At 44.1% G+C, this 12,137-nt stretch overlaps 1 protein-coding gene across 1 annotated transcript in view; it reads right to left on the reverse strand.

The window, feature by feature from the left end:
* LOC134509682 (zinc finger protein 462-like) overlaps positions 1–5,367 on the reverse strand; it is a 52,739-nt gene extending 47,372 nt beyond the window's left edge. The window contains 3 exon segments of the mRNA XM_063322262.1: positions 1–3,577; positions 3,580–4,653; positions 5,148–5,367. Coding sequence (XP_063178332.1) covers positions 1–3,577; positions 3,580–4,653; positions 5,148–5,367 — 4,871 coding nt within the window.
* Positions 5,368–12,137: the final 6,770 nt, after the last annotated feature.

Genomic DNA, 12,137 nt, shown 5'->3' on the forward strand with positions numbered 1-12,137 from the left:
ATGCGGTAGTGCCTGGCTATCCCTTTCCGGGTAGAACAGAAGTACTTGCAGAGCTGACACTGGAACACTGTGTGAGACATTAAGTGAGAACTGGAGAAATGAGGTGCTGAGACAGAGACTTCTCCAACACCATGAGCAGCAATTTCTGGGGAGGCCTTGATTTCAGTTACCATGTCTGGCTCCACTGAGGCAGACACTTTTGGTGGTGACTGAGCAAAAACATCAAATTCAGGCTGATTATGGTATTTCTCATAGTGAATTTTGAGCTTCTCCAGTGTGCCGTGGGTGTAAGGGCATAGTTTGCACCGGTATGCACCATACCCTTGCTTGAAAATCCTACTCGTCTCTTCTATGTCATTCTGTGAGATGTCGTCCGACTGTTCCACATCATGCACAAAATCTTCAGCAGTGACTTTTACTGATGGGTGCCGTTTCTGGTAATGTGTAAGGACACCATGAATGCGTGTGTTAATGTATGGGCAATGTCTGCACTTGTACACAGCCCCTGGATTAATGTCTATGTCCTGTGCAAAGTCAGCAGCTTTCACTTTCATGCCAGGATGCTTTTTGCCATAATGTGTCAGGAGGCCATGCAAGTTATTGTACTCAGACTGGCAAACCGTACACTGATATGGAGTGGAGGAGATGGCAGGGTTTGCAGAAGTCAGCTGAACAGTTTTTTCCTGGGAAAGGCTGGGGTTCTCCACATCCTGGTCCATCTGTGATGTTACCTGGTTTTCAGAATTAATCCTGGCCCTAACTTCATCAAGCTGTGTGCCAATTTTCTCAGCAGCATCTTTCTCCTTAATGATATCTAACAATACAGATTCATCCCCATTCATAGCCCAAGGCTGAAAAGCCTGGTAGTGATTAGTAATATCCCAAATGGAAGATGCTTCAAAAATGCACTCTCTGCATTTATAGGTCTTTGCCTCTGTTAGCATCACTAGAGTAGGAGGGGAAGGATCTGGACCTGCCCAGAGTTTAGTTGCCATATATGTATAGTCAACATAATGTTCAGGATGTCTCCTTTGGTAATGCACAAGCAAACCACTCGGTTCTTCATGTGAATAAATGCACCATTCACAGTGATAACCAGCTTCTATCAAGCCATCCAAAAATGCCCATCTCAGAATGGATGTGACCGTTGCCTTCAGATTCGGGTGGTCTTTCTTAATATGCTTCCTCAATGCATAGAAGTAAGGTGATGTGTAGCTACACTGCCTGCATTTGAGGGCTCTCAGCTTTGTCTTGTCCTGTTCAGTGCTGGAGGTGTGAGCAGGCAGGCTGCCAGATGATTTCCTCTGGTTATGATGACAAAGGCTTCTAATGGTGGCTGTATGCTGCCTAATCACATCTGCGTTGGCTTTGAAATCACGATGCTTCTTTTGATAATGAATGAGCACACCTTTCACGGTCCGGTTTCCATAATCGCAGTGCTGGCAGAAGAACATTTCATTTTCAAGGGGATTCACGGAGCTCTCAAAACTGCCACATCTCAACTGCTGCACTGACATTGGCAGTTTCTGAATCCCAGGTGGCAGCTCGCCAGTCTTCATCATTGCCGCAGTAGGGGGTGCCTGTCTGATGTACTTGGCAGTGACCTTTATTTCTGGATGCCTTTTCTGGTAGTGGACAAGCACTCCCACAACTGAACGGTTGCTGTATGAACAGTGTTTGCAATAGTAGAGTTCAAGAGCAAGGTCTGGGGGCAGTGGTGGGGGAGGTGGAGGTTGAGAAGTCAAATTTGACAGTTTTGAGGAGACAGACACCCCCATATCAAAAGACATTTGAGCCAGGGCAGAGCCTCTGTCAACAGAAGCTATATGCATGGTCTTCTGAATTCTGAAATACGATGCTTTTTCTTCAGGGTGTTTTTTCTGGTAATGCACGAGAACTGAATGCATGTTAGGGCTTGCAAATGAGCACACATCACAGTCATAAACAACCACAGAACTGACTGAAGGTGCCTTCTGATTTTCACATTCAGGACTAAAACTCTTTGTGGCACTTTTGTTAAAACTTGCTGGCACGGTAGTCCCATGAGCCATGGGGGTGGATGTTGCCATAGTTTTTGGAGCAGAATTCAAGATCTCTCTCAGTGTCTGAGACTTTGTGTTTAGCCCCTCTTGCTGCTCAACAACATAGCTTGAAAATATCATTGCATTGTTAATTTTCACTGTTGGGTGCATTCTTTGGTAATGCGGCATCAGGCTTCTAACATTTGGGCTAGTGTAAGAACAGAAGCGACAGCGGTAGATCAGATCAGAGTGATCAGAGTTCAATACATTCATAGCTTCAGGGTGATGCTCTTCATAGTGTTGCTGTAGATCTTCAAAGTTCGTATAGTCAATATAACACTCAAGGCATCTGTATACTGCACTGTGATCATTGGGATCCAAGATACACCTAAAGCTGAATTTTATGTAGGGGTGCATCCGTTGGTAGTGGATGCTAACACTCCTGGCAGATTTGTTGCTAAAATCACAGTGTTTACAATAGTAAAGCCTGCCAGAGTCGTTAATCTCCCCATTTTCATTGTTCTGATCAGGGCCATACATATTTGGCTGGCTTCCCAGAACAGAGGCATTAGGACTCTGTCGATCTTTCATGTTAATGGAAGAAAAATAATCTTCCTCATCTTCAGATAAAGTGAGCTCGATCTCTGCTCCATTGGTGGAATTATAATCGTGATGCACGTTTCTGAAGTTTGCATCCTTCTGGGAATCATTAGTCTCTCTCCCCCACATTTGCTGGGGTGCATAAGAACTAGAAACCTCCACCACTGGTTCTGTTTGTTCTTCTTCTCTGTCTAATTCCACTTCTATCTCCACCTCATCTTCCTCCTCTTCCTCATCATCCTCTACGTTAATCACAGCATCTTCCTGCTGTTTGTTTTGGTTTATTTTGCTTTGCAGGTTGCTTGCTATTTCATCAATTCTAGTTCTTTTCTTCACTGGTGAGAGATCCAAAGGGCAGTCATTTGACACCTTCCGAGCAACCTTAGCAACAAAGTTAGTTTTAGACGAGAGACCAAGAATTGAGGTCTGGCTTTTCTTCACTGTGCTGACAGAGGTGAGAGCATCTGCCTCACTCTCTTGTGGCATGTTGGATGGCAATCCATTGTATTTGGGTAAGTTGTCACAAAATGAGTGCTTGTGCTGCTGATGAACTCTGAGGCCTTTCAAAGTAGTGGTAGGATAGTTACACATTGTGCACTTATAAGGATGCTGTGAATGGGATTGAGGCAACTGCTGCTGTTGCTGCTGCACTGTTTCCATCATCCCAGCTGACTTCCTTCTGTTTATATTTACATTTTCATAAGAAACCGTGTTGTCATTCAAAGAGGAGACAATGTTTTCACCCTGAGAATTCACAGTGTCCCAGTCTGATGTTGTACCTGCATGACATTGCCTATGAGCTCCAAGCTTTAACGAACTTTTACAGGTGAAAGGGCATTCATCGCATTTGTATACAGTTGTCTTCCCAGACAGGTGGATATTTTCAATATGACGGGAGATGCTTCGGCGGTGCATTGTGAGGAAAGGGCAAAAAGGACATTGGAACCTGTTCATGTTCTAAAGGGAATCCCTTTCATTTCCAACAGCTTGTTGCCGTCAGATCCCACCAGTTGCTCTGCAGATATTCCTGAAGTCTGGTGGTCCACAGAGTTCAAGCCATTCTCACTGTCCACTTCATTTAGCTCTTCGTCTGAGCTGGAGTCATTTAGCATACTGTTTGTTTCCAAGTCAGCAGAATTTGTCATGTCAGCAACTCCATAGTGGGATCTGTCAGACAAATTAATTATACCCGAGTTGTGAGGTAATTTATACTTCATTTGAGGATAAGACACAGAAGAAAACTTAGAGGATATAGAAGAGTTGGGACTGATAAGGGAATTGCCCATAGAGCTTCTTAAGTTTGAGACATCAGCATTCAACATATCACATCCTGTCACATTCATAGAGATATAATTAGAGTTTGGGGAGGCATTCTGGGCACTCTTACTCTGCACATCAAGTGCACTGGGTCTGTCTTGTTCCTGCCTCAAACTTGACAGTATTTTTACCATGCTGCGGTGCTTCTTCATCATATGGTCACACCAGCGCTCCCTTCGAGGTGTCTGGTAACTGCACCATTCACAGCAAAAGTTGCCTCTGGACTTTGTTAGAGGCTTGACCATGGACTCCAAAATGCTCTGTTCGACCACCTCTGCAGGCAATTCCTTGCAGGGTTCCTGCGCTGGCACAGAGGCAGATGTCAATTCAGATACAGCAGAGGCAGCAGTAGGAGTTAAACTCTCCTTCAAATTGTTTTTGTGATACATTTTCTGGTGCTTAATAATCCTTGTGCACCTTGGTGATTTGTAGGTGCAGAACTGGCAAGAGAAAACTTTGCCAAACCCCTCATGCATCATGATGTTGTAATTTAAGGATCCAGCAGTGTGTGACCCTATTGAGCTCCCCCCAAATTCTACTCCATGAACCTTGCGAGTGTGCTCTATGAGGAGGTTTTTAGATCGGAAGTAACGCACACAGAATTTACACTGGAAAAACTTGTTGGTTGGTTTAGGATTTGGAGCCATATGTTGACCATGAAAACTTTGGCTCTGGCTATAACTTCCAGTCCCCATATGAGTTGTTGCATTTTGCCCTAAAATAAGAATTTAAAAGTAAATATGTAAATAAATAAAATTAGACAGTTTCCCCCCATCTACCCTGTATGCATATGAATACACACACATCTTGAACACATTAATCACACCAGGATTCCCTCATTTATTTATGATTAGACCTGTGCATATGAGAACGGTCAGAAAACTAACAGATGTTACAGAAATTGGGATAGACAATTTCCACAATAAGCCTCTTGAAATAAAAAGGTACACTAATAAAGTTCAAAACTCTTCTAGAGCTCATGGCAGTGTAAAGCAAGGAAAAGAAGCAATATGAAGAAGCATGTGAAAAATAGCAAGATGAAAAATCCAAACATGTTTGCATTTACAGAAAAAAATATGGCTGTAACTAAATATAATTCACTTCCATAGTGATAAAGATAACAGTTTTTAAAAATCACACTGAAACATACCAATTAAAAGGCACTGAAATAAGTCACATGTGAGACAAGGGCTTAAGGTTCAGGTTTACCTGCTATTTCATCTGCAATTGTAAATTCATCCTGTACAGAAGAAAATTCAATCTCAGTCTGGTTGCTAGCATTCATGGAGCCAGACCTTGGCTGGCTAGGGTTTTCCTCAGAGACCTCTGTTGGCTGCAGAAAAGCAGTATGAACATCCTGAATGTGAGCTTTTAGGTCTTCATAGGATGGAGCTCGAAAATCACAGCCATCACACTGCAGCACCTCCATGGTTCAGGAATGATCTTCTGCATTAGAAAATTCTGCAAGAAAAACAAGGAAAGGAGAAGGAAAGAGGCAGGGGTTTGGTTTGGTTTGTTTTTCCCTGTTTCGTTGGGTTTGTGAGCTTTTTGTTTTGTTTTTTGCAGAAATGCCTTTAACTGAATTCTAAAAAATATATTAGCAGCTTCCTATCACATGACAATGATTTCCAGAAATACCATAATTACTGCAGCCTAAAACTCAACATTTAAGAGGCATCAAGGCATTTTTGATTCAAAGAAAGCCCTATCTAGGTAACTTGCAAGTTGATGTTATCAATGCTACAGTCAACCTTCTGACAAATGACTACTGTTTCAATGGACTTTTTCAATGGGCAGGTTTTCCATTACTCAGGAGAGAGCTGTTGTTAGGAAGTTTGTCTCATTCAGATACTAGCAGCTATACGCTAGAAGAACAACCACATTACTCCCAAAGATTCATGCACTGAAACTTACAAACAGATGTCAGTGGTTTCTGCTTATATAAGACTCTAACCTTCTTGGAAGCTGAGAAAGTCCTGCCAGTTTTATTACCAGCAATTAAAAAAACCCTTAAAATGGAAACACTTGTCTTTCTTTTCAAAATCCTATAATTCCTAACTTCAGTGGAAAACATAAGCATAATTGCAAAGTGAGATCTAAATATGTGTTGAGGAATGGCTATATGAGAACGGGCACGGCCCCATGCAGGACTGTCAGAAGTAAGCTATGCCTGCCTGCATGGAGAATTCCGAGTCACGCTGATAAGAAAGATGCTGAAGGCCATGCTGACCTTCCTTAAGTCAGATAAACAACTTTGAGAAAGTAGACTGTGAGAGAACAGGAACAAACCCGGACCCAAGAAACCGCATGTAGGAGGAGTATGAATAATGTAATCTTTAGTGCACAGCCAATAGTTGTAAGACAAATAGGCATATCTAAGTGTAAGAGTATAAAAGTCTGATGAAGCTGCAATAAAGCTGAAGCTTGCTTTATCACTCATATTGAGTCGACTGCTTGTTTCCCTCACTCGTCGCAAGTGGCGCCCGAACAGGGACCCCACTCCTTGTTCTCCACCGGACAGCGAGCTCGGAGAAGCACTGGTAGCAGCGACCAGGGAGCAGAAGATCAGCGACAAGACGTGTCTGATCCGTGCTTGGACCCAGGATAATAAAGAAGGGGTTCGCCGTCCGAGTGAAGGCTACCAAAGGGAAAGGCTGCAAATGACCGGATAATTAAGAAGGTCTACACAATACGCGATGGATAGAGAGGTAGCTTTCGAAATTTTAAAACGCTTTTTAGAAAAGCGGGGAGTAAGCCCTTTAGGCGCAGCTATGGTCTAAGAGAGGGATTGAAACACCAGCGAAACAGTTGCTCAAACTGATTAAACTGGGCAGGAGATGGGGCAACAAGTAACAAAAGAAAAAGGGGCTATATTAAGACTTCTCCTGCATATCCTCTCTAAGAGAGGGGTGAAATACGATGAGCGTATGCTCCGAAGGTTCTTAACCTGGTGCAGAGAGAATGGATTCGCACCAGAGCCCCAGACAGCTTTTAAACCAGAAATATGGGAGGCTGTTGGGAAAAAACTGTGGGAAGTGATAAGTAAAGGAGACAAAGAGGCATCACCGTTAGCGACGACATGGCGGTTGGTGTTATCGACCTTACAAGATATGAAGGCGGAGCGAGCCACGGCAGCCAGGGCTTTTGCAGCATTACAACCCACGGGAGGGGGATCGAACAGGCCAGGTCCGAAGGTCTGGGACGATCCCCTGCTGAGCCCCTCTGCTCCACCTGAGGCCGATGGAGGAGGCAGAATGTCAGCAGAGGAGGACAGAGCCGGAGCTGTTTGCTCCTGCCATTGCCCGCCTGGCCCCCTCCCCTCCCCAGTCGTCTCCCTGAGATAGAAGTGCTGTTTTTGTATGTCTGCTGTGTAAGTGTGTGTGGGCGCCAGCTTATACCTGCTGATCGGCATGTGTGCTACTGTTTGCTTTTTGTTGTGTGCCGTGTCGTTAGGTGACTCCCCTCGAGCAGGTGTTCTGCCCGGTGTGGTACTATTCTCGTATGCATCTAGGGCTGACACTCCGTCAAGTGAAGAAGTTTGTATATACACAGTGTTTAGACGTAAGGTGAGCACGCCCCAGGTAGATACACCAGGATGGGCCGTAGAACCGATGGAAGTCCTGAAATATTGGGGGAGTTTTCACGAGCTGACATGTTTACAGTCTCGGGAATGGCTCGCCCGTGCAGGGCGTATCACTGGTTGTTTGTTGTTTGTCTATAAGGTCATGGTTGATTGGGAAAAGGAGTTGAGCCAAAATCTATAGGATGCTCTGTAGGAAAATGAGAAACTTAAGGAAAAATGAGAAACTGAGCTCTTGTTGCAAAGGCAGACTTTTATGTCAGCCGTAAGTGATGGAAAAAAAAAAAAAAAAGAAAAAAAAAGAAAAAAAAAGAAAAAAAAGAAAAAAGAAAAAAAGAGAGAAAAAAAAGAAAAAAAAAGGGAAAAAAAAAGAAACCAAACAGGAACAATTAGATGGGAAATGTGCCACGTTAGCACAAAAGTATGCCATACGCATTACGAGAAAGCATCAGAAAAAGAGAAATAGGACACCTGATTCAAAGCAGTACCATAGAGATGTTTTGGGTTTTTTCCTCTATGTGTCTATGTTATTGCATGCCTTAGTAGATTGCTCTGTGTTATACCCTGCGAGACTAAAATGAACCCAGCAGAAGCGGTCTCTTGAGCAAGGGGGTGGAATATGGGAAAGCAACGGAAGATCAGCGAGGAGGACTGTAAATACACTCAAGGGACTCACACCTGGGTGCTGGAAAACACATATATCACACCAATTGTTATTCAGTCTCGGGTGCTTGCAAGAAAAACATTTGGATGATATAAGCCTGTAATGGATTCACAGACACCTTATCCAGCTGCTTGAGAATCTTGGCCTGTTGTGGAAGAAGATCAAAGCACAGTACCAGCAAGAACAGGGAGTCCGCATGCGCTCTTGCTAACAAGGACTCTTTTGCTGCCAAGGATTCTTGCTAACAAGGACTGGGGCTTTCCCTGCCGCAACCCCGGGGGCTAGCAAGGATGTTACAACCGTAGTGGGAAGATCCCAAAACTGGACTTCTTCATTACATGTCGAATCAAGGGTCACGACAGATCGTTTCGACCGTGCATGCTGATTCGTCACGTTCCACACTGTGGTGTTCAATAGATCTTTCAGTGACGGCTTAAACATTGTCAATTTACCTATATAACATGGTCCTCCCACAGGTCGCAGAGGAACACCTTGCCAGGCGCGATCACCACAAATCAAAAATAATCCTGGGGGTAAGGCCTTTGCCGAATCGTTGTTCCAATGATTCCCCACCCCTGTGGTGTCTCCACAAAAGTTCACTAGGGTCGTGTTAAATGTTGGGTAAACTGAATTGAATCCTGCTGTATTAAAAGAAGCCGAAATACCAAGGGTTCTTAATTTTGTGCTCAGCTGCAGTGCTTTGCTCCCAAAGAAGACACAAGACCCGTTACGTGGAATGGAACCGAGCAAATTAAGTTCTTGTGGTGGAACAGGGGCAGTGACGTTAAGTGAATTAATAATTAGACCGGTCAACACCACCAGTCCTATAAATTTCATACTATTGTGCTGACAGAGCATGTTGTATACGGCTGGGATGGACACCTTGTTGGTCTGATTACAAGCTTGTTCTAACGTCAATTTCAACACAGACGCATTCCAAACATACCCAGAAAAAACTTGGGGGTCATATATGGGGACTCCTATTAAACATGTTTGAAAAGGATCCCTGGGGTTGCCATAGACAGGCAAAAAGAATCTTGCCCCGTCTGATTAGCTATTGTCACCCATATGTTTTCTCGGGGCGTGATAGGTACTGCAGGATGGCAGCTGCAACTTCCAATCACAAGGATAAGCCCGACACTAATTCCCAGTGGCATCGTCAAATATCAGTACCCTTGCCCTTCTTTCTGTGCTGTAGATGACCGAACCTGTTGCTACAGTGACGTACTACCTGTTCCCACTAGTCCTCCGGAACCGACCAAACCTCTGGCAGTAGCACTGTGTAACAGCACTGTATGCCACACCTTGACCAATCCTTGTGAATGGTAGACTTCCCTAATCTCCTGTCGTTCAGCCAGCTCGTGTTGAGGTGAACCTGACTCTATGTACTCTATTGCAATAGCTAAACGAATTAAACCCGTCACCTTACTTAGTTCCTTATTAAAACACACAGCACACCGGAATTAAAATGCACAGCACACCCTGTCACCTTACTTAATTCCTTATTAAAACACATAGCACACTAGAATTAAAACACACAGCACACCAGATTAAAACACACAGCACACCCCGTCACCTTACTTAATTCCTTATTAAAACACACAGCACACCGGGCTGCAGCACGTGGTCTTTCAAACCACCACCGGCCTCGACAATCCTCACAAGGCACAAGGATCTATGGGTCACAGTTCCACACCTAGGGCACTGCACTTCTTCAGCCCTCATCGTCGTCGTTGGTATTGTGGGGTAACTCATTCGAATCTGTCTGCTCAAACCAGGGCTTTATCCACTTGGCTGGTACCCATCTGGTTCCGGCATCTGTAACGACACAGGCATATCCTCGACCCCAGGTTAATAATCTACACGGTCCTTCCCACTTCCCCGTCACACTGTTTTTAACTGCTACCATGCCATTTTCCTGCCTAAAATCTCCCAGGTCTCTCTGTAGACCTGTGCCTTGCCGCACGATTGGAGGTACAAGGCAGTGTTGAGGGAGGCGTAGGAAGTTCAGGACGTAAACGGCTTTGTTCAGTCGATCTAAAGGGCTCAGCCCTTGCTCTCCCCCTTTTTGTTTTTGAAGAAAATTTTTAAAGACTGGTTCATGCGTTCCACTATGGCTTGAGCCATCGGAGAATGTGGTGTGCCAGTCACATGTGTAATGCCCCACAGCTGTAGAAATACCTCTGTTGAACGGGCTACATACCCTGGGCCATTATCAGTCTTTATCACACGCGGTACACCTAAGACCGCGAACGCAGATCGCAAATGCTTTTGTACATGTTTACTGGATTCACCAGTCTGCGCAGTTGCCCAAATTGCAGTTGAATAACAGTCTACACTCAGGTGTATAAATTTCATTTTTCCAAATTCTCTCACATGGGTTACATCAGTCTGCCAGAACTCCAAAGGTCCATGCCCTCGGGGACTGACGCCTGGCTTGAAGTTAGGTATAAATGGTTGACAATCAGCACATGTTTGCACTATACCTCGGGCATCAGACTCCGAGATCCCGAATTGTCTGTGCAGCATTCGTGCAGATTGATGGAAGAATGTATGAGATGCACGTGCTTGCGCAAACTTATCTGGAGGTGGTGCGGCCCATGCAGGAGCCACAAGATTATCGGCTCGTCTATTGCCCTCAGCTAAACCTTCTGGGACCCCCGAATGGCTGCGAATATGGGTGATGAAATAAGGATGAATACAGGAATGCACGGATCGGGATCAAAGGCAGATGAACAGAGTCCTCCTTGGACTTTGGCCACTGAAGAAAGGGAGAGCTGACCCTTTGATCCCTTAGCTTTTATACTGAACGTGGGTCAGATGAGATTGAATACCCTGTTGGTCAGTTTTGGGTCACCTGTCCTGTCCGCTCCTCCCTGCAGGTGGGACCCCTCTACGTTTTTCTGCTTCTGACCCTCCAACAGGGCGAATAACAAAGTTAGCTGACCTTGGTTGCTATAGCAACAAGTATAAGCAGGAGCCTCTCCGCATACCATTCCTTGGGATAAATTATAAACATCAGGTCTTATCCATGCTAGAAGGAGATACTGTCTGAAAACTACGCCGTTAATTTCAGAGAGTTCAGTTAGGTAGAAGAGGCTTAGCTGCAAAATAAAATTACTGAACAGAAAATTGGTTCTGTTTTACCTCAGACCAAGACATTCCACCCCTTATTCCATATCATTTGCGTCATGCTCAGATCACTATTACTTTTTATCTCCAAATATATGCACATATATACACACAGATCACTAATTTATGATTTATCTTTATACACAAAAGTTCTTTAAGTTCATTTAATTCATAATTGCAGGATTTCATCTATCATAGCAGACTCTCTGGGCAGGAAAGACGGTATGAAATTCATCGTGGTTCATGACCATGGGTAGCATGAAGAGTTTGCTGGATGCCACTTTATGAACCTAGCTCAGGTTTCATCACCGCTATGTTATTCTGAAAACACTTATTGAACACTGTTAGTATTATATAACAATTAACATCATACAGGTCAAAATTTAGGTTATAATTGAGGTTAAATTTCCTTGAGGTACACATTGGACTTCTCCATTCTTCAGCATCACCCACCAAATACATCCAGGTCCTTGAGTAAAAGCTGTCTCACAAATGGGTTTGCCTTTGCCTGAAATAGGAAAAACCCAAACATTTTTCCCCAACATATTCCTTTCATGCACCATAGGGATTTTATCCCCTGCTACAGTACATAAACGTCTGATTGAGCAGGACCAGCTCGACTGATGGATTCCCTGGAGTTGATTAGCAATGTAGCTTGTGCTAAATGCTTGTCCCAATCTTTAAAAGTTCCGCCACTCATTGCTTTCAGGGTAGTTTTTAACAGTCCATTGTATCATTCAATTTTCACAGATGCTGGTGCATGATAGGGTATATGATATACCCACTCAATGCCATATTCTTTGGCTCAATTACTTATAAGATT

Source organism: Chroicocephalus ridibundus, unplaced genomic scaffold, assembly GCF_963924245.1.
Source record: "Chroicocephalus ridibundus unplaced genomic scaffold, bChrRid1.1 SCAFFOLD_26, whole genome shotgun sequence".
In the NCBI taxonomy this organism is placed as follows: domain Eukaryota; kingdom Metazoa; phylum Chordata; class Aves; order Charadriiformes; family Laridae; genus Chroicocephalus; species Chroicocephalus ridibundus.